Source organism: Camellia sinensis, chromosome 8, assembly GCF_055761805.1.
Source record: "Camellia sinensis isolate YWXY chromosome 8, ASM5576180v1, whole genome shotgun sequence".
Lineage (NCBI taxonomy): Eukaryota > Viridiplantae > Streptophyta > Magnoliopsida > Ericales > Theaceae > Camellia > Camellia sinensis.
Genome location: NC_138968.1, coordinates 7,963,978 through 7,987,276, shown reverse-complemented (window position 1 = coordinate 7,987,276; position 23,299 = coordinate 7,963,978). Strand labels below are relative to the sequence as shown.

The following is a 23,299-nucleotide window of genomic DNA, read 5'->3' as shown; positions in this document are numbered from 1 at the left end:
TTAAATTTTATTCGAACAGAACCATCATTGAATTGGTGAATATCTTGGATATCTTGTATTGAAGATTGGTGTTGATTGTGTTTGTAATTCTCATTAACAGTAATCCATTGATCTGGAAGATCTATATTTTTCCATTCAATCATTTGAGGGACATTAATATGTGATTCTCCAGGGTTACTACTGCTTTGGATTAATAAAGTTTTATCTTTGGGACTCTTGTGTAAAGCATGAACATTTAAATTTGTTTGCATACATTTATAATGAACACGATATATTAAAGCAATATTATGAACTTTTTCTTTCATGTTAGTAAAGGAACCATGTAATTGGATGTTTAATGTTAATGCATCTAAAATATGTGGATCACGTAAACTAAGTGTGAAATCAGGAAAACAGTTAAAATGTACTGGACCTTTATGAAGACCAGTTTCCATCATACCCATTAAACTATCATTATAATCAAGAAAACGAGCATCTCGTAAACATAACAAAACAGAGGTATTTTTACCTACCATGGTTAATGGATTAAGACCAACTTGGATTAACCTAATATGCATGAAATTATAACTATTATTTAAGTGTCTTTTGATTAATTTTGAATCAAACAATTGACAGGTTTGTCGAGGCTTTTCTAAGGCATAAACTTGTTCAATAGTTTTAACATGCAAAGTTATTTTGAAAATATTCTGTAAAAAAGTAGTTTTATAAATTTCTTTGATTGGTAATTTCGGTATATTCCATCCTGCATCAAATTTATCATTTTGTATTTCAACATCTTCTTCATTTAGTACTAATCCTTGATTTGGTAGTTAAGGCAAAGTTGTTGACCTAGAACTGACTGATGAGTTACTTCTAAATAATCGACTCATTGTTCTGTTTAATTAATCAGTTTTATAGATATCTTAATACATACCCTATTCTTGTCATGTTATCGCAGACCAAAATGGTTTGAGTACAGACCCTATTCGAGAGAACCCCTATGTCCTACACGGCCTAACGCTAAGGACTTACTCTGGACTGGGAACGAAAGTGGGTGACTGAAACCAGATGGATAAACACAGACCGATCTCTTGGGTGATCAAGACAAACCAAAAACAAGATTAATTAAATAAACAACAGAATGGATTAATTGGAAGAAACTAAGCAGTTAGAAACAGGATACAACATAACTTGGCTCTAATTATATTATATAATTAGAATTTATATAATTATATTATATAATTATACTAAATTAGAATTTTTCAAAATTAGAAAATTTTTTTGTGGGTGTTTGACATCTTTTGTTTCTTTTTCATTCATAAATTATATCTAATATCCTCCATAAATTATGCACACACAAAAAAAATAATATATATATATATAGAAAATCATAGAAAATTATAATATAATTAAATCGACGAACTAAATATAATATTTAGGTACTAATTACCCGCTATCTCACTTCTTAAATGTGCATGTGTCCTATGATCCAATAATTTTTATTTTTTTCTTATAAATCATTGCTCTGGTACCATTTGTCACGACCCGCTCCCCGTACCTAAGGGTTAAGCATCGTGATGGCCAGTAACCGAGGTTACCTGCGGCCAAATCTTTAAACAAATTAATAAACGTAAGCGAAGAAATATTTAAATAAGGGTACTAAAATAATCATTGGAGTTTCTATTTTTATTACAAAATTTATTGACCAAAAAGACCGATATTTACATAAAAAAATACATCAATAAAAGTGCTTTGTGCCTACCCCACACGCTGGTCTTGACATGCCACTTGAAAGTGGTAAAAAACTATAAGCTCATGGCAGAGTGAGAAATATTATACTAAGAGTATAAGGTATAAAATTCACCATGGATAATTAGTTGGGCCAAAAAGAGCTTGATACATAACATACATAATACGAAAATCACTATACAACCATAACCACGGTACATCACTAAGTGCCAAGCACTACACTGGTCAATGGATCCACGACAAACACTGGACCACAAAGTGGTCAATCACTAAGCCAATGGTTATTTAAGTCCCCAAGGCATGGGACACACTAGCCAATGGTTATTTAAGTCCCCCAAGGCATGGGACTCCCGTGGTAGTACTCACAAAACATATTTTCATATAAGGTCATAGCCAAATATTCTTTAAAAGTAAAACAAACATATCCATAGGTTTCCTTTTAAGCAAATAGGGTTCATAAAATAATCCACGGAACTGAAACCTTTATAAAACATAACTTTTATAAATATACTAATAAAACATAACTTGTATAAAATAGATTTTGGTAAGTCAAAATATAAGTAAAATACACCTTGGTAACTCAAAGTATAATATAACTCACCTTAACTTTAATACCTTACTATTTGTTTCCACTATCAAAGATCTTCTTAGCTTCCACTACTTTTCCTTTCCTTTCTCTTCCTTTCTTTTCCTCTCTTCTTTCTTTCTTTTCTTTCCTTCCTTTCTTTTTTCTTTTGTTTCTTTCCTCTCACAGAGTCAACTTTCTCCCTATTAATAAAGGTTGAATTCGTGAGGCCCAAGCCAAACTGCCACGCCCCTTCCTACTAATCTCCATTAATACAACCTTATCCAAACTTAACTTAATTATTATTTATACTTTGACCCCTAAATTTTTAATAATTATATTATTTTACAAAATTACGCATAATAATATATAATAAATTATATATTTTCTGAACTGAGATTAAATAATATTAGTATAAATTTTACAGAATAATTAAAAATTTGAGTTGTTACATGGGTGCTGCAAATAACTGATGAATGTAAAAGATGTATGGTATGGTGCATCCACATGTGGGTTGGATAGGTGCAATAATTACACTTATTGTTAAGCAGTGGAAAATACTACTATACACCCATCTCATTATTTTTGGTTACTTGTCCTAAATTCAGTGCATATTCTTCTCGTTATTGTCGTAATAATAATGTAAAAAGCTGTAATAATCCAATTCATTAACCCTGCACTTGTGGTAAGGTAAGACTACATGCCTGATTTTATATTTGCAAAAGTGGTAAACTGGACGAGTGATTGTAGAAAATAAACTACACACGAACATTGTGTTAAACTAAATGAGTGATTGCATAATGTACAAGTTGTCATCCTTGAATTCATTAAACAATGCATTGTGGTAAACTGGATGCCATTTTTGGAGTAGTTCTGGCTCACTTTCATATTTGATGTGGTATAGCTTGTTAGTTTGAATTCTCTAGTATCCATGAATTTTTGTTCTGATTGTTTCAAAAAACTTTGAATTTTTGAAAATTTGGGATGGGTTCGGCGGATTTGACGGTGATGAAGCAAAGCACGGTGAGTAATGGGGTGGGCTCGGATTTGGAAGGGCCAGTGAATAAAGGTAAGTTTTTGATGTTGTTGATTAGGGCATTTATTGATTGTATATTCATTTTTCTCTCACTACATCTAACAACACATATACAGACAGATTCTGTTTTAGAGAGAGAAAATGTGTATGTGAGAGAGAGAGAGAGTGTGTGTGAATTGTGTGTGAGTTTTATATACGAGACAGATGGGTAGGCAGTTCAATGTTACTTGAGACTTTGAAACGCTTTGAGAGAGAGAGAGAGAGAGAGAGAGAGAGAGAGAGAGAGAGAAGTGAGCCTGGTTAAAATAAAAAAAAAAAAGAGAGAAAGAAGAAAGTGAGACTGTCTCAACAGAGTCTCGAGAGAGAGAAAGAGAGAGTCTTTGTGTAAGGAGAATGTATAGTTTCTTCATCTTTACCCATTATTTGTTTTTCAGAAATGAAGAATTAGTATGTTGATTTTATTGAAATGAAAATTTTGTTATGTGTCTACCATGTTTTTCAAATGAACTTTTTTTGTTTGATCAGAGAAAGGTTTCTTTCATGCATAATTCATGAGCACAGATTCTGAATTTAAAGAATGCTTGAAAGATCGTATCACACTAAAGAAGCACACACACACACACACACATATATATATATATATATATATATGCAGAGATGCATATAATGAAAACATGGCTGATCATCCCATAGATGGTTGAAAGATCAAATTATGTGTATATAAAGCAAAGGCTCAAGTTAGTGTCTTGAAACCTTTGTTGGGCCAGTGAATAAAGGTAAGTTTTTGATGTTGTTGATTAGGGCATTTATTGATTGTAGTGGGCATCTTCATTGAGTTGATAGCAAATAACATGCATGGGAAGGAAAAGAAATGAATTTCATTTGTCAAGGGATTTCTACGTACCTCTTCTTTGTTAAATCTCTTACTATGAATGGATTCCATATCTACCATAATTTTATTTTATTTTTTGAAACTACGATAAATTTATAAAGGAACTTTAAATATAATTAATACAAAGGCCTTCCCCTAAGCCAAACAACCAGGATGGAAACCTTCTAAAAAAGAATGGGACAATCCATTTTTCCCTCAACCATGAACATCTCTCCAGCATTAATTCTATTTAGAAGCTTTAACCCATTTTTGTTAATTTTGTTCATTAATTCTATTTTGTTCATTAATTCTATTGAGATCCACGTTTGCTAATTTTCCTAACCAACTACTTAATATTCAACTTCAAGAAAGAAGAATTAAAAAAGCAGTTTATTAGTTATTATTTATGTTTAGTAATAAGCAGTTTATAACTAATACTTTCCAAATGGATATTATTTAGTTAGTTTATATTAGTTATTATTTATGGTTAGTGTATATTAGTTATTATTTATGTTTCCAAATGTAATTATTGTGGAACAGGAGCAAAAAGATGCTATGGGGAAGGGTCTTGTCACAATGCAAGATGTCGAGATGGCTGTTGCTGAAGGTAACGCTCCTCTCTCTCTCTCTCTCTCTCGCTATGTTCGTGTCTATCATGAACTTGTGTGATTGGATTTTGGTATTCTACATGGGTGCTGCAAATAACTGATGAATGTAAAAGATGTATGGTATGGTGCATCCACATGTGGGTTGGATAGGTGCAATAATTACACCTATTGTTAAGCAATGGAAAATACTACTACACACCCATCTCATTATTTTTGGTTACTTGTCCTAAATTCCATGCATATTCTTTTCGTTATTGTCGTAATAATAATGTAAAAAGCTGTAATATTCCAATTCATTAACTCTACACTTGTGGTAAGGTAAGACTACATGCCTGATTTTATATTTGCAAAAGTGGTAAACTGGATGAGTGATTGTAGAAAATAAACTACACACGAACATTGTGTTAAACTAAATGAGTGATTGCATAATGTACAAGTTGTCATCTTTGAATTCATTAAACAATGCATTGCAGTAAAGTGGATGCCATTTTTGGAGCAATTCTGGCTCACACTTTCATATTTGATGTGGTATAGCTTGTTAGTTTGAATTCTCTAGTATCCACGAATTTTTGTTGTGATTGTTTCCAAAAACTTTGAATTTTTGAAAATTTGGGATGGGTTCGGTGGATTTGACGGTGATGAAGCAAAGCACGGTGAGTAATGGGGTGGGCTCGGATTTGGAAGGGCCAGTGAATAAAGGTAAGTTTTTGATGTTGTTGATTAAGGCATTTATTGATTGTATATTCATTTTTCTCTCACTACATCTAACAACACATATACAGACAGATTCTGTTTTAGAGAGAGAAAATGTATATGTGAGGGAGAGAGAGTGTGTGTGTGAATTGTGTGTGAGTTTTATATAAGAGACAGATGGGTAGGCAGTTCAGTGTGACTTGAGACTTTGAAACGCTTTGAGAGAGAGAGAGAGAGAAAAGTGAGCCTGGTTAAAAAAAAAAAAAAAGAAAGAAAGAAAGAAAAAAATGAGACTGTCTCAACAGAGTCTCGAGAGAGAGAAAGAGAGAGTCTTTGTGTAAGGAGAAGGTATAGTTTCTTCATCTCTTCCCATTATTTGTTTTTCAGAAATGAAGAATTATTATGTTGATTTTATTGAACGACAATGCTACGTAACTCAAATTTTGTGGCTCAAATGGCCAAAACGACGTCGTTTTGAGTACAGAACAACATAAAAATGGCCAAAACGACGTCGTTTTGGCCATTTGAGCCACTTTTGAGCCACAAAATTTGAGCTACGAGACATTTTCCTTTATCGAAATGAAAATTACATCTCATATATAATTATGAAAATTACATCTCATATATAATTATGAAAATTTTTATTTTATAACAAATGATTCTTTTTATTAATAAATTAATTAATAATTTTTAATTATGTTCAAAATTTATTTTAATTAATAATTAAAAAATTAATTAAGGTGAGATAAATTATTGTGAACACCCATTACCGTCCAACCAAAAGAAAATTGGATGTGTATCAATTCTGGTCTAAAAATTTGGGAAGCAACCAAGGTCTGATTGGTCACAGGTTTGGATCCATATGACCCGACCCATAATATCCCCCCTTCAAGTTGAAGTCTTTAATTCGAATCATCCACCATCATTTTTTATATATCTCCCTGCGCATCACTTTCTTTGTGTCTCTCCCTGGGGCCTAGGGCGATATGGCAACATACGGAAGAAAAGTGGGGTACAAAATGGCGTCGAATCTGATGAGAACCCTCCTAACTCCATCAACCTCCAATTTCGCTTCAAACTCGAGAACTCTCACCACCACCGCCGCCGCCGCCACCGCCACCAGCAGCTTCGTTAGCAGTGAAGTTATCACCTCCCACACTGCCAAATGGATGCAGGTATTCCTTCCTATTTCATTCTCCAATCATTTATCTCCTCGAATTGTAGATTTTCTTCATCCCTAATCTTTTATTATCAGATCTATTTTCACTTTTTTAGCTATTCACTGTTGTGTGGATTTCTGGGTGTTAGGTTTTAGATTCAAATTGGCCTTGTTCTCTTTCGTTTTTCGTTGTTTTGATTAATCTTCTCTTTTCTTCCTTGTATCCCTAATTCACTAGAGGTAAAAAATTAAAATAATAATAAAAAATTAAGAACAACTATGCCATCTGAAGAATTTAAGAGGAATTGGAAGAGAATTAACAAGTCTATTCCAGTGAAACAAGACCTGCACTGGTCGACACCCTTTGTTTTATTTTGCATTGATTAAAACTTTTGTTTTTGACAATTTGATATTTACAGATGGAATGAATTCAAATTTCACAAGGTGGATATTCATAACTAACCTTTTCTAGGAGGAATTCATTACTTCTTTTTTCTTTTGTTTTTTGGTAACAATTACTTTTATTATGAAACTTTTGTACATATATTTTTCTCCTTTGGAAACAAGTAGTTGGCAATTACATAGGCTTGTATTTTTTTTTTTAATTGGAAAAAAAAGACGCTCCGTGGAGACATTATAGCATCTGTAGGCCCTGGCCCCAGAGTAGCCGATTGACGACCAAATTTAACCCAACCCGAAGGAAGGGACCCACCACCAGCTAACAATGAACCTCACCCACACCCTCATAGCAGGAGGCAGAGTCTAGCGACAGGAGTACAGTGCAGCTCTGAAGAGCACACCCCCCAAGTGGTGAACCCTGCTCTTCCGTGTGGAAATCAGGTACATTATCCAAGTTACCAGCACCCCTGATGGTCATTACATAGGCTTGTATGACCTAAGCCATTTTTGTTTGAAACTTTTGAGTCATCTTCTATCATCCAAACCAAATTAGAGCTTAAATAATGTTCTAATGGATTCTCTTTTCTCTCTTTCTAACCAGAGCTTCTTGGCATGCTGGAAATTGTAATCTTAACCATTTTGTATCCCACATGTTTAACATTTTGTTCTACACATAGATGAAATTCCTTTTGTTGGATGTGCATTGCATATGATTTTGAACGTTAATTTGTTGTCTTTCCGTCTCTCTCTCGCTCTCTCTCTCTAAGCAAGCAAAATTTTATTGCCAAAAAGAAAAAGGATATACAATGATGCTCAAAACAAACCCCACGGGGACAAAAAAGCACAGCCAAATACAAAGCCAAGGGGAAACAACCCAAAACAAGGCTAACAACAACAATCAAAAATTTTGGTTCTCCATAGAAAGCTTGAGTTTGTGAATCTTCTATTGAAGTTTCTTTTGATTCTGATTCCATGATGAAGGTCAGCAATCGTTACTGCCATTAACTTTGCCTTTAGATGGAGTTGAATCAATATACATTTCAATAGAATCAATACCTACTCTCTCTCTCTCTCTCTCTCTCTTTAATTTTTATTTTCTTTTTCTCTCACTTTGGATATTTTCGTTTTTGAGACAATCATACGTTATTGCCAGAATATATACATGTTTTCTTTATAATTGTTGACAGGATACAAGCAAGAAATCTCCCATGGAGTTGATCAATGAAGTTCCACCCATCAAGGTTGAGGCCAGAATTGTTGCTTGCGAAGGAGGTTAGTTTATTTTCTGAGTGTGAACTCTCTTTTGTAATAGTTCTGGTAAAAAAGTAACCGGGTGGATTATATGAATAACCGAGTCATTTTTGTCTGGGGTTTTTATTTTTGTATTTATGAAAATGTCTCCTCAGTTCATGCTAATTTCTGGTTGCAGACAGCAATCCTGCGCTTGGGCATCCAATTGAGTTTATTTGCCTTGATAAGGATGAGCCAGCTATCTGCAAGTATTGTGGTTTACGCTATGTTCAAGACCATGGCCACCATCACCACTAATGAGTCTGAAAATAAATTCTGCAAGGATAATCAGCCATGACGGGCTTGTGGGGGATAATCACAAGGTTAATGTTGAAATTTCTTCACATTGTGTTTTACACTGTAGTTTCAATAAATCTTTGTACCTATAATGCTTGCATGCTTTTGTTGTCAGCAGAATAAGAATTTGGTATGACTATTCTTATTGTTTTCCGGATCTAAATTTACATCAAACTACCTTTGTTATGCTTTATCTACAAGGAATTGTGTGATTGATTACCTTTGCTTGCTGTGACGTTTGCATTTTGAGCAATGTCATGAGGTCAGAAATTCTTCCATAACAGTTTATTTATATATTGTAATTTGTTTTCTAATGACCCCACACAAGTGTCATGGGAATGGAATTAACATTACCAGAAGACAACCTGAATCAACACACATTTTGTCACACAAGATTCTGCTTTTATCATTAGTCAAGTTACCATGAAAATTATCACCAAAAAAAAAGTAAAAAAAAAGAAGTCAAATTACCATGAACTTTTGGAATAGAGAAACCTGAAACCTTACAAACAGCCAAATCAGTCAACACCTTTGGTTACGAGGTTCCAAATTGTAATGAACTTGAACTATGATAAATTATATCACCAGACAAGCCAACATGTGTGCACAAGCACTCATTGTACATGTATAGAATCCCAAATCTGTGTGTGGTGAAAACTCCATTCATAAAAAAAATTAGCTCAATGGGAGAACCCCAACAAGTGAAGAACAACAGGGAATCCCAAATCTGTGTGGTGAAGTCTCCATTCATAAAAAAAGTTAGCTCAATGGGAGAACCCCAACGAGTGAAGAACAATAGGGTGCCAATAGGGGCAAGTGGCACCGCAAATGTATAATATATAACTTATGAATAGTCAACAGAAAGATTGAATGTAAACTATGGTTGACATACCAAAACTCCCCAGTAGATGGGGCAAATAATGATGACAAGAAGTTAACCAAAAAATAAAAATGACCCAAGACTGACAAAATAAGCAGATACCAACTCATTCTTACCCAATTAGCAAAAGACAATTTTGTATGCTAGCGTTTAAAAACACTCCCATCAGGAACTACTTTTCGTCAGCAGCAGCCAGTTTCTTTCTTTGTTGATGCTCTGCAACTTTGTAATCTACTACTTCACGGAACAAGTTTGGATCGAGCACACAGTTCTCGCTCCCATAAACAGCAGCTTGAACACTTGCCATCAGCTTTGCTATTTCTCTTCCTGAGAATCCTTCAGTCTTAGCTGCAGCTTCCTTCAGAATATCATCGGTCAAGCCCTTTATCTCTATTTTCTGCTGTTGTTTCCGGAACAGATTGGAAAATAAGCCTGGTTTTCTTGCCCCCGCCTGACCTATGTACTTGTTCAAATAGAGCTTCAGCAGCTTGAATCGTTCGCCCTCACCAGGCAAAGGGAACTCAAGGACTTCATCAATACGATCTGCCACTGCTGAATCAAGATCGCCAGGGCGGTTTGTAGCTAGAGCAAGGACTATATCCTTGGACTGGTCACCAGTACGGAAAAGGAGGGCATTGAGTGCACTCCTTTGAGCTTCACTCATGTAGGTTTTATTTCGCCTGAAAATTTTGGTTAAGAAACCGTATGCTCATTGTTAGGTTTTGTCATAAAAATCAAATTGGAAAATGCTGATGTCCAGAATATCACATAAAAGTATGATCAAGTCCAAAACCAAATTAGGCATCATTTTACGAAGTGGATAGATAACAAATAAATTTCCAAGGAAAACTATATTATGCCAAGGATAATCAAACAGCTTTTGCTTTTGACCGTATTATGCCCAGTAAAACTCCGTTAGGTTGAAAATTTGTAGAAAAAAAATTCCAAAATCACTTTTCTCTTTACTATACATCAATCAATCACTTTTTCTTTCTCCTCTATCATTCTCAATCACTTTTTCTCACACCCGTCTATTCAACTACAAAAAAATATCAAATAATCCCGAACTCCAAAACTCAAAAACTGTTTTCAAAATCTACAGCCAAACAAAATTTTAAATTTTCTAAACTCTCTCAAGAAAATTATTTTTGAAATAATATCTCAAAACACAAATCAAACAAGGCCTATATTTCTATCACACCTCTACATGGAACATTATTCGAAATGCAAACATCACTTACTCGCACAAAAATGCATCCGCTTCATCAATGAAAAGCAATAAACCTTTATTTGACTTCTTGGCCCAATCAAACAATCGGTGTATCTTGGTAACAGCCTGTGGACCCAGTGGCGCAACGTCTCCACTAGTCATTAATGCATAATCTAGCCCCTGAAAGCATATATCATGCAATTAACAGAGAACATTTACACCAATTAAAGTTTGCGAGAGAGAGAGCAGATACAGATTTGTCTGCCATCTCTCTAGCAGCCATTGTTTTCCCTGTTCCAGTAGGACCATAGAAGAGCATGTTCCGAAATGGTGCTTGATGGGATTTTGTATTCGCAGTTGCACGAGCTAGCTGCTGAATTCGTTTTTGAAGAGAAGGGTTTAAGATAACATCACCAAAGCCATTCCCAGTTTTGAAGGAAGAGACTTTATCAGTTTTATGTGATAGAGTGCTCATACCACGAGAAAACAATCCTGACCAAGGGTATTTCCCTCTGGAGGACTCTCTGATCAATGATGGTTGTCCTCATATTCTGTCCACATAGCTCCAAAGCACTCTTGCACCTTCTCTGCATTGTAAAGGACAAATTTGAATGAGTATATCATTGAATATGGACACGGGGAAATAAAAATCATCTTAGTACCACCACCATCATTATCATTGATATCATTTTAATAATAACACAATGATTGTTACGTTCAGGACAAAGACAAGTACACTTCTAGTAGCAGGACATTGCATTTGAGTTCATGAAAAATAATACATTTAAATAATATTAACTGGAATTAATACCGAATGTACATGAGATACTTCACTTCCTCAAGTGGATTCAGCCAGGAAAAAAAAATGTAAAACATTCTTTTTGATTATAGACTCCAATACCTTGTTGTGTAGATCCCTGCTGCAAGAGCTGTCACTCCACCGACAGCCACAACCAGCTTATTTTGATCAGTTAATATGGCATGCAAACCACCTGCAAAACACAAATAAATCCCCATCAAGCAAAGCTCTTTTAAACACAAATTTACATCAATAACCAAATGAAGAAGTCACAACAGAGTAGAATTTTTGGGCATTTCAATAGAGAATTTATTTCTTTTGATCAAATTATCAACCAAAAGAATCTTCCCAAGTCTGCTTCATGTAACTAAACCGAATATGTCAACAACTACATCAATTTCACACCCTAGATTTGCTTGAATCTGGACATCTTGGCTTTACTAAGAACAACAACAGTTGGCATGGTAACAACGTGATAAAAAATAAAATAATAGATATCTAAGCACAGAATGCAAACATACTACTAAAGAAGTAAAAATCATAATTTACATCCCATTCATAATTATGATGAAAATTAATTTTAAAAACGGCTTTAATTTATTTCCCAACTGTATGTAAAAAGTTATTCAAGGAAGAAGAAAAGCAAAAGTATCATTTAAATCACCGTATAATGTCAAGTTTTTTGTCATCGGTTGATATTCTCATGTATTTGAAGAATCAATTGTAGAACATAACAGTGTCCAATAAACTTATGCATTTATTTATACAAATATGCACATGCAAACACACAAAAAGAAACAAAGCAAGAGGGTATGAACCTCAGGGAAGTCACTAAGATTAGATATGCTAAAGTATAACCACAACAAGAAAAGAAAATGTGAGCGCTAAAAATTGAAGCTGACAAGGACCACCTATAGGCAGGGGGAGGGCCATCCCCCTGTTGCGGGTTATCAACAATGGACTGAAAAAAGGGAACAAAAGAAAAGGGGGAAAAAGAAGAAGAAAAAAGATACCAATATTTGATATATTTCTCATTTAATCAAAACTGAAACAATTCTCATGCCAAAAGGTTTAGCTACATCAAGCTTCCACAACTCTACAAGCAATGTTGTTATAGTGGCAATGTAAAGATTGAAAACCAAGAGATATCAAAGAGTGAACAATTTCATTATCTAGGTTTGATTAGTATGGAGAGGTTGGAGAATGTGGTTTTATTACCCATAAAATTATATTAGGTTAGCTCATGTGGAGGGATGCTTCAAGCATATTATGCGATTGTTGGATAACAACAAAAATAATAGGATGATTTGATAGAACCGTTGTAAGAAAAAATGCTTTATGAGACAAAATATTACACAACTAAGAAACAAAATAAAATAAATGCTAAAATGAATGTGTGGCAAGACTAGAAAAATAAAATTAGAAATGAATACATTTGTGAAATGTTAGGAGTAGCACCGATTGAACACAAATTAAGATTTGATAAGAAAATCAGTAGATGCAATCGTACAGAAGAGAAGTATGATCACTATTAATGGAAATGCTTGGGGGAGGAGAATACCTACATTGACAAGGGGTGCTCTAGAACAATAAATAAATTTATTTAATTTAACTGCACATATAACCCTTGATAGAGTGGAATGCCTATGCCAATTAAAATGGTACACAAGCCTTTGTTTAGTGACCCCAATCCACAACCTACTGATATATGCTATGGCACAAGTTTCACAGTTTGATTATGACTCAGCAATCTTAAATGGGCTTAGCTCATAAATCAAGAAGATTACCTAGGAGCATGCACAGGTTAATATCCAAAACGGGCATTAGAGTTTTGTTTGTGTTGATGACCCCGGAGATGCATATCATGTTGGTTCTAGGCAGTAGGCAGCCATGTATGTTAAAATGAAATACCTCCAATATGATCAAAAGCTGTATTTATGGCAGCAACCCATTTCTCCCTCTCTGCATTTCCGCGCTCTACTAACATGCGTCTGTTGACCTCTTCACCAAGCTTTGCTTCATGGGCTCTTCCTTCTGCTTCTGCCATAGCCTTTACCCTTACTGTTTCACGTTCAATCTCAGCTTTCTCCCTCTCTGTTTGCCGGTGCTGCGCCTGAATCTGTTCTTCAGTTGCTCGTCTGGCCTGCTCTTGCCTAATGGCTGATTCTTCTTGCATTTTTACAAGCTCTTGATTTCTTGCTCTGTGATGCTCATTTTCTGCCTGATAAATACAAGGAACAGTTACATCCTTCATTGTAATAACCTCTGGCATAAACTGAATCAAATGTAAGTATACAAACCTGCATTCTCTTCCTTGCCAATTCATCCTCATAGCGAGCCATTTGGGATTTTATTTGTGCCTGTTGCTGAACCTACTTTTTCTGTTCTTCATAAATTACCTTTTGTCTCTCCTGTCAAACAGCCAGTTCACAATGAAACAGTAAACATTCATATGCATGTGTACACAAGAGGCATCTGCTGCACAAATAGTAGGTCAAGTAAACACTTGCCATAGAGATTTGCTTTTTGTCTGTTAGAACTACCAAGATGTATCTCTAAGTAATGCTATTGAATCTACCATGGTTGTAGGTCCTAGTTTACCAGGGCAAGTCCAAGTGCGTCCTAGAGAGGTCAATAAGGAAACATGCCATTGAGTGCAAAAGTTAATGAAGCTTTGACTACAAGAGAAGAATTCAACAAGGTATAGGACCAGGCTTAAATCTCATTGTCCCTATGGCCAACTAATAGTACAAGATACAATCACTTGCTAAGACCTCATTATTGTGCATGCATTTAGTCCATTAAACAAAGGCACTAAACTAGCAATCATCTATCAAACATTTTGAAAAAAAATTCTTCCTTCCTGAATAAAAAACAAAGAATATTTTCTCAAACCTAGTAACGGATCAAATTGAGAACGATAATGTCAGTCTTTGCCTTGTGGACACTAGAGCTCCTGAGAGTGATAGCTAAGTTTGTTTCCTCTGAGCCAGTTTTTAGTCAATTGGGTAATGTTTGGGCTGTTGGAAAGACTAATTTGATGAGCTACAGAGGTCCAACCAACCATTCTTGCCACCACTCTCTATGTAATGTCTATGCTTTTGAGGATTGCCAAATGGGATTGATTCATCAATCTCCTCTCCTCTGAATATCCCTTAGTAACCCAAGCTGGTATGGGGAGTAGATAATTTAGTACCAATAGAACCAATGTAAAGGAGTCAGCTTATCAGTTTCACAATTACATGAAAGTAAGGCGGATCAAGTTACTTCCCTTTTCATTTTATTTCTCACTGGGTACTATGCATTAGCGAACTGCAGAGAATTCAATAAAAAATTGATAGAGAAATGGCAATCATACAGTTTCAGCTTCAGCTTGCATAGCTTTAAATTCTGCTCCTTTTGTGGTCAATTCTGTCAGCCTCGTCTCCTCTTGCTCTTTCATTACCTCGAACACCTAAACCAGCATCAACACAACAATGTAATGAAAATCATTCATCCAATCCAACCTCAATCAATTCATTCTACATTGACACTAGGAGAAGAGAATGGGAAAAAAAAAGACCATTAACAAAACAGAAGCTGAACTTCCAAAACCCACCATGGATTTTCTTCACAAAACACACTAATAACGAAAAACAAGAGGAATAACCAAAAATTGCAAACCTTTTTGGCATGGGTAGAGCTGGTAATCTGACGCAGCGCTTTTGCACCCCTTTCTAGCGCCTCAGGATCAAAGCCAGCAGACGTAGTTTGTGGGTTATCGTTGCGAACCCGTGGAGGTTCGGCATTCCCAGCCGGTGCTTGAGACTTGGGAGGAGATTCCGAAGCTGCTGCTGCTGCTGCTTGAGGCTGAGGAGGTGAAGAAGAAGAAGAAGAAGAAGAAGAAGAAGAAGAAGGAGAAGAGAAGGGAGAGAAGCTGAAAGGTCCTTCGGCATAAGCATGGTGTTGCTGTTGTTGCATGCATATAAGTCGTGGGCAAAGGTGTCGATTTCTAGATTGAAAACAGGTGTTGAATGTGGTGGTTTCAGATTCTCAGAATACTTTTGTTGAGGTAGACAAATCTTGAATGCAGTTACTGTGGTCAATAAATGTGTTTGACTCTAAATTGAGAAGTGGCGAAACAGGGCACTGTAAGTTGGATATTGAAAAGACATGATCATGTGAATTGGGAATTCTTGTTGTGCTTGATGCAAAGGATGGCCTTTGGCTACAGGTGGAGATAGTGGATTTGGATTTATATTTTGACGGCACGCTATAGGTGAATTGACAGCTGAGACAAGAATCCATCATGTCCTTTCTTGTTACCATTATATCCTTTCTTGTTACAGTGGGCTTTCAGGAGAGTGTGGTGCAGGGCAGGGCTCATCGATGATGGAGTCCATCTTTAAGCAGATAACACAGTAATGTTTTGCAAGGCAGATCTGGTGCAGTTGGGCTACCATTTTCCCAAGAAGTAATTCATCAGATAATAAATTAAATAAAATTCAGTAGGTAAAACAATCATGTAAAGGGAAAAATTAGAGGAAAAACAAAAAAGACCATGCATCAACTCATATTCTTGAGAAAACATATCCACTTCCTCGTTCAACTGTTATGGCAGCAAAATAATTCATTCATATCTTAAACCAAGTTGAATTTATTTGTAGATTTTATATTCAACAAGTCTGGTCAGTTGCCACAAAATATTTCCACTCCAAGTTGTCAGTTTTCACATTGTCACTAACAAAGAAAAAGTTGGTAGGTACATTTCAATTATTTAAATTAAAAATAAAAATAAAAAGAAGAAAGGAAAGTGATAGGTACATGTCACATATAAAAAATAGAAAACCTCCCTCCCTCCCTCTCTCCATATATATGTATAATGCATGGAAACATAGATGCTTTTATACATACATTCACAAACCAGAAAACCCCAGAATTTATTATCCAACACAGCACAAAAATAGGAAATGTCTCACCAATAAATTATACAGGGAACAAGTAACCAATTCATTTTTTCACGAGTAACAGGTAATCGATTAGTGATATAGAGGGAGGTTATAAAATCCTGAGCTAAGCAAACGGTGATTACGGAAACTCTAGGAATAAATCATGATGTCAAAGCAATCGAATAGAGGATAAAAACATAAAAGAGATATAGGATGAATCATTTCGTAATAGAGGGCAAATGATACAAGATCAGCACATAATGTACCATACCTTAATCTGGTTCTGAAGAATTTTTTCCTGGGCCTCTAATTGAGAGTCTGGTGTATTTAGATTGCTGCCAAATCTCTCTCCATAGTTCACATCTGTACCAGGAGCAAGAAAATCGACAAAACCAGAGTGAGGAAAGGGCAAGTTGGCAGGCCCACCAGGGATTTCAATTGGATGCTGTTGCGATTGACTAGTCGAAGATTGTTCTCCACTAGAGTCCGTGTTAATAGTGTCTGCCAGTGGCCTCTGTGCTTGGGGAAGTAAAGCATATCCAGGGGACCTGCACTCAAAGAATAATTTTGTTAACCTCATGCTTTTGTGTTATACATAATGACTGTTTTGTAGTGTAAAACAGTTACGAATACCAGACACATGTCTCACCACAGGCCATAGCTATGAAATGTAGCATTTGTGGATTTTTCAAAATCTTTATTGAAGTGTTCACAACTTGCACCAATAAGTGGTTCATCCATATATATAACAGTGAAGAAAAGGAACCAAAACATAAAAACCAAAGATCTTGGCAAATCATGTCAAATTATTGCATTGTTAGTCACATTACTCCTTTAAGTGACAGATTTTGTACCCCACCAGAATCATGAGTTTTCATCTGTTTTAACCCATGCTGACATGGAGCAAGAGTAAGCAGCACTCTGTGGAACAACTGGCCAAAATTTATGTAACAGAAGTAGTTCCTTGCAACCCACCTAGATCCAAAAATCCAGAAAAGAAAAGAAGTGCTACTCCATCCACGTATCAAGAATGCAAGTGTATTAGGCAAACCAATCCTAGACAAAATTCTCACTCCCAAAATGAGTAACCCATTGAAAACTGGTCTGACCCCTTAGTCACTGAACCATCAACGATGGGGGAAAGCTAATGCACAGGAAAGAAGCTTAGATAGAATGTTCTCTTGCTTTCTCTCTCTCAAACCTATAGAAAACAAGCTATGAGAATAGAATATTAAAGAATCTGTGAAATTTGAAAGAAAAACAAGAGAGAGAGAGAGAGAGAGAGAGAGAGAGAGAGAGAGAGAGAGAGAGAGAGATAAAACAAGCATGATTAAGTCACCTATTCTCTATATTTGTAATTGCAAAGTACATTTTTTAATAAAGACTGTCACTGACACTGGTATTTTTTCTTTCTTTTCTTTTTCTATCACTACTACAACTAGAAATTCACAATTTTCTTGCAATGGCAAATCCCCTTTCCTAATTAAGTTTTTAAACATTTTGTTAATCAAATATTCATATACCTCAACATGTTCAATTATTTAATAGTTGAGAATGTATTAACATTTATATGGGTTTTAGTTTTTTATTCCAAACATTTTCATACATTTCCAAAATTCTTGTCATTCCCCTTGTGTTTCCAAGATGATTTTGTTTCCAAGCTAACCGAAACAAAATTTCGATCCATGATTGGGAGTTTTTTTAATGTGATATAGATACCTTATTGATGAATAATTGTTGAAGCATATATGCTAAGGAAGGTAATGGGAAAGACAAGTGATTGATTCTACTCAGGTTCAGGATAGAGGACAACAGAGTCCCCGGCCTCTTAAACTTGGGGCGCTTGATTGCCCTAGGGCTTGCATTGAGTTGCAGGACATGCCAAGACTCCTCTCCTCTCCATTAGAACTCTGGCTTGCTGGCCGAGATAACTTATATTAAAAAATCTCAGATGAGTATAGTTAATTAAGAAAAAAAAATGTCAAAAAAGAAGGAATAATCAAGTATTTTGATGAGTTGAAGCATCATATCAAATAAAGGATGCCTACCAACTTTTTGAACTTTAGTAGGCAAAAGCCCCATGTAATGCACTTTTTTCTTTTTTTTTTTCATTTGCAGGACAAGACCAACAATAATGGCAATGGGAGTAGCAACAATGTAAATGCATCAGGAAGTAAAAGACATCAGTATAACAGCGAAAAGAATTGTATACCACACTAATGTATTTGCTGAAGGATAAACAAAAGATCTCTCATATATTGAGGCCGCGGCAGCAGCAGCTTGGAGTCTGGTCTGATGCTGGCTGATAGTGTTATTTGCTACATCATCTCCAGTTGGATTCTGAGAAGGTGTACTTGCTGTGCCTGTTCCTGAACCCAACTAAAAGAGTTAGCCACCATTTTCAACATACATGAAGCTAGATTCATCAATTTATCTCAAAACCATTATATGAGCCTCTTCTTAAGTTGCACGTACAGAAAGTGTGATCAAACTATGGCACATACCTAGCTCAAAAAAAAAAAAAAAAAAAAAACAAACAAACTATGGCACATACCATAATCAAGCTTAAGAATTAAACTATGCCCAAAAAATAAAGATATAGCTGGATTATTTTAGAATGACCAATAACACCTCAGTATGCAATATCATTTAGATGGAAGAAAATTTTACATTTCCACAAAAACTAAGGGATCTAAGATCACAAAATACCATCTAATCACATTGATGTTTCTGCTAGCAAGAAATAAGCAAAGCCATGCGACTATCTGCTGCCTGTGTCTGTTGTTGTGGATGATACTAAGCTTAAAAATGTAAGAGCAAAACATTTAAATAAATAAACGAAAAAAGTGTATATTAACATAAATCTTACTGCATCCGTACAATTTGCACATTACTGATTGCTATATAGCTTATTTTCTTTTTCTGTTTTCTTTAAGGAAGCTGCCATACATAATGCTGAATACTTTGGTCAGTTGGAAAGGAATCCCATAGAATATTTGGACATGTTTTACATGACTCTGATAAGCGATGTAGAAACTTTTATTTAATGAGAACATGACAAAAGTAATTTGGAGGGACCATATTGCGCAGTTTTTTATTTAGTTTTATTTATTTATTTTATTTATTGCAAACCCCTCAAATTGAAGTTCTCAGCTAAGGTCAAATATCAAGTTTCACAATTTTCAATCAACAAAATTGAGTTCATTACTATGGACAAGTATCAAGGGCTGTTCAACATAAACAAAAAACAAAAGATATGATTACCTTGTTGGTGAGCATCTGCCCGTGATCCAGAAGTACTAGTCCCATTTTCAGGTGGTGAAACAAGGGCTCTGCAAGTAGGACATGTGTGTTGTCGCTCTAACCATGACCGGAGGCAGTGCACATGAAACAGATGGCCACAACTTTTAGTCTCTTGGCTGTAGTCATCTCCTCACGACAAATGATGCAGGTTGCATCACTTCTGCATGAGCATCAGTAACAAATCATGTTACTATACATCAGAGTATTTAATAAGAAGACATACGTTCAATGTACTGAATCAAGGGGACAACTCACGCATTGAGCTCTTCAGGCGTTGTATCTGGAAAACGATCATTCATATTTGAAGTGATCTTTCGATAACGAATGTAATCATTAACCCGAACCTTAAAGTTACGAAATGTCTCATGGAGCTCCCGAATCAAGTGCAGAGGCACACAATAGTTCCTGGGGAAATACAACACAAGTAAACATCATTCCATGGGTGGAATAGAAAAACTAATAAAAAACCTCCTAAATGGGACATGACCCAATAGAAGGGAGGAAAAAAAAAGAAGTGGAAAAGAAACATTGTTAAAAAATAGTCATTTCATGGTAAAAGAGCGCAGACAGAAATTTCTCAGGACTGTCAGCGGTGAGAAAGGAAAGCAAACATTGTGATAAATTGTTATTTTTAATCAGGAAACAGAGAAGGGGGGAAGGGGGGGAAGGGGCTACATAACCATGTCAGTAATGTATTTAAACATGGTCAAGAGTTTTTCAAAAACGCACTTTTAAAATATATATACATATATGGAGCTTTACTAGATATCTAGAAATCCTTATGACAATAGTATTCTTGTTGGTGTGCTCACTAGAAGCAAAGGCACTCACTTCTAGGATAAACAAGATGCCAATTTGCTAGCAGATGCAAAATTAAAGATCTGCTTCACAACCGATCCACCTCCAAAGGTGTGGCAAACATAACGAGGTTAGCACTGAAGCTTGTTCATCAGATTTTTTAATAATGCAACATACTTTTTCAAAAGAAAAAGAAAAGAAGAGAGAAGAAAAGAAGAAGAAGAAGAATGAAAACAAGAAAGAGAAACCAAGATACGAGTTAATAAGTCACCATATTCAGTTAAGGAAGTGATAATAATGCAACATACTTTTAATAAAGATATGAATTAATGAAGCTTGTTCATCAGATTTTTTAATAATGCAACATACTTTTTTTTAAAGAAAAGAAGAAGAAGAAGAAGAAGAAGAAGAAGCAAGAAAGAGAAACCAAGATACGAGTTAACAACTCACCATATTCCGTTAAGGAAGTGATAATTATAACCTTGATATTAGTCATATAAGCAAAGGCCTTAACAGCCCAAGGTTACAAAGCAAGATTTTTAGGTTCAAAATCACAAGGTAACTATGTTACATATTGAAAATAAGAAGTCCTATAGCATCATTGTGGATATCACATCATACATAGACATGGCATGTAGATACGCATGCACACGTATCTAGCAAGGCAAATAGATACAAACATTCAAACAACCACTCAACACCCACGTTAAGGGTACGTGTTGTAGGTATCCATTGAGCATCATATGCATATACAAACACATCCACGCAGACAACCAAAGTCAGATAAATTACTTACACGAAAATCACAAGAAAGAAGCACAGATACATAGACAAGTGCAGCAAGTCCCTGACAAGTTCCAAGTAAAAGGTGTAGACTGCCTTTTTTTCCCATTGTCCTTCCATAAGCATGTCGCTGACGTAGAAAACATATTTTACAAATGTTGACACTGTTGTTGTTGCCAGTATCCTATACCTGATATACATTAACAAAAAATAATAATAGATAGGTATCAGAACCACCTATAAAAAACATGACTCCAAAGAATTTACCCAGGTGTACATTTGGAACAAATACTGAAACGTAAAAATTAAACAAGTAGGTTCTGTAAATGAACCTACCAAAAATAAAAATGAAAAACTTCAATAAAATATGAACTTCAAAATCCTTATAAGCATGTATACCTGTACTACATAAATATAAATATATTGCTTCCTTTTACCAGTGCTACCCATGTGCACCATGCACAAATTACAATGCCATGCCATAAAAAAACAACGAAGAGGAAAAAGAAAAAAAATAAAACTGGGATATAGCATTATGTATATGCATGCATCATTGAGTGTGAAATTATCAACAATGTGCCTTTTTTGTTTTCAGCATTATAAGCATTTTTATTAAATAATAATCCATATTAGGTCCAGGTCAACTATTACCAAGAGCCATGAGGTGGTTAAAACCATGGTCAACTGAATGTCTACATACAAAATGTTTGATGGACTGAAAAGAGTAAGTTGTGTTGCATATATATCATAATAGATATGTTCAATGAATGTTACACAGCAAATATCATAGGGATATAATCTGCTTTACATTTGTAGTTTTCATTATTTCTGAAATGGGAAAACTGTGATCCCATCAATTACTTCGGATCATGAAAACTAAAATAATTATTTTGTTTCAACACAAATAAACTAGTGCACAAGTTAGCTCATAGCTAGTATTGTATCATTATGGTTTCATGACATGCCTAGCTGTAGTTAACACACTTTCTTTTTTTTTTATGTAAATATTATAAAGATTCTCAATGAATGTTATAAAGCCAATATAATGTGCTTCACATCTATAGTTTTTGTTATTTCTGAAATGGCATAAACTGTGATCCCATCAACTACTTCAGATCATGAAAACCAAAATAATTATTTTGTTTCAACACCAATAAACTTGTCCACAAGTTAGCTCATAGCTGGTATTGCATCATTATGGTTCCATTACATGCCCAGCGCTAGTTAAAACACTTTTTGTTGTAGATATTATTTAGCATTATACAATACAAGTGAGATTAAAAACAGATACATACACATATATATATATATACACACATGCATGCGCACACAAACTCACATAAAGTCTTTTATGTTCAGAGCATTGTGTGATGTGCCAATATAAACATTAATAGTAATATAGTCTATATAGCCATTCCAACCATAATATGGATTGTTTTTTCTTGTTTTGACGAGTAAAGGAAATTGTATTAAAAAGCAACAAAAGGGGTGAAATCCTGATATGTGATATTTCATTCACTCAATCCCACCTAGTTTACTTGTATTGTATATATTAGTGTTAACTTTAGCTTCACATTGTATATGCAAAATATAACCATATTTGACAATACGTCCTCTCTAATCAGGAAAAATCCAATTTTGGTGATCAAATTGACAAGTAAACTAAAAAGTAAAGTGACGACAAAGACTTACTCGAATGAGAAGAAGAGAGAAACCGAAGCCTGCCGCGTTTGTATCAAATAGCTTATAGAGTTGTACATTTTTTGAGTACATTTTGCTGAAAAAATAGTAAAAATACAAAAATATTTTTTCAGTACATTTTTTGTATTTTTATGTATTTATTAATTTTTTAAAATATTTTTTCACAAATTTTTTACTTTTTAGATACATCTAACTAAGGTGTATCTAAAAAAGTAAAAAAAAATGTTTAAAATTTTAAAAATATTCACTAA

At 34.9% G+C, this 23,299-nt stretch overlaps 1 protein-coding gene and 2 pseudogenes across 3 annotated transcripts; 1 reads left to right on the top strand and 2 right to left on the bottom strand.

The window, feature by feature from the left end:
* Positions 1-6,253: 6,253 nt before the first annotated feature.
* Positions 6,254-8,846, top strand: LOC114300645 (NADH dehydrogenase [ubiquinone] iron-sulfur protein 6, mitochondrial). The gene is made up of 3 exons (XM_082884626.1): positions 6,254-6,676; positions 8,247-8,331; positions 8,489-8,846. Exons 1-3 carry the CDS (start codon positions 6,488-6,490, stop codon positions 8,605-8,607), a joined length of 393 nt encoding a protein of 130 aa, XP_082740752.1. The 5' UTR covers positions 6,254-6,487; the 3' UTR covers positions 8,608-8,846.
* Positions 8,847-9,365: 519 nt separating this feature from the next.
* On the bottom strand, positions 9,366-15,495 carry LOC114270495 (uncharacterized; annotated as a pseudogene). The gene is made up of 8 exons (XR_014339012.1): positions 15,199-15,495; positions 14,894-14,989; positions 13,836-13,946; positions 13,447-13,756; positions 11,638-11,728; positions 10,990-11,323; positions 10,768-10,916; positions 9,366-10,206 (listed from the first exon to the last, which is right to left on the bottom strand). The product of XR_014339012.1 is annotated as an uncharacterized LOC114270495 (transcript).
* Positions 15,496-15,904: 409 nt separating this feature from the next.
* On the bottom strand, positions 15,905-21,797 carry LOC145797468 (ERAD-associated E3 ubiquitin-protein ligase HRD1B-like; annotated as a pseudogene). Its single transcript, XR_014339011.1, has 8 exons — positions 21,785-21,797; positions 21,625-21,679; positions 21,361-21,537; positions 20,022-20,171; positions 19,728-19,926; positions 18,676-18,832; positions 16,735-17,011; positions 15,905-15,970 (listed from the first exon to the last, which is right to left on the bottom strand). The product of XR_014339011.1 is annotated as an ERAD-associated E3 ubiquitin-protein ligase HRD1B-like (transcript).
* Between the last annotated feature and the right edge of the window lie 1,502 nt (positions 21,798-23,299).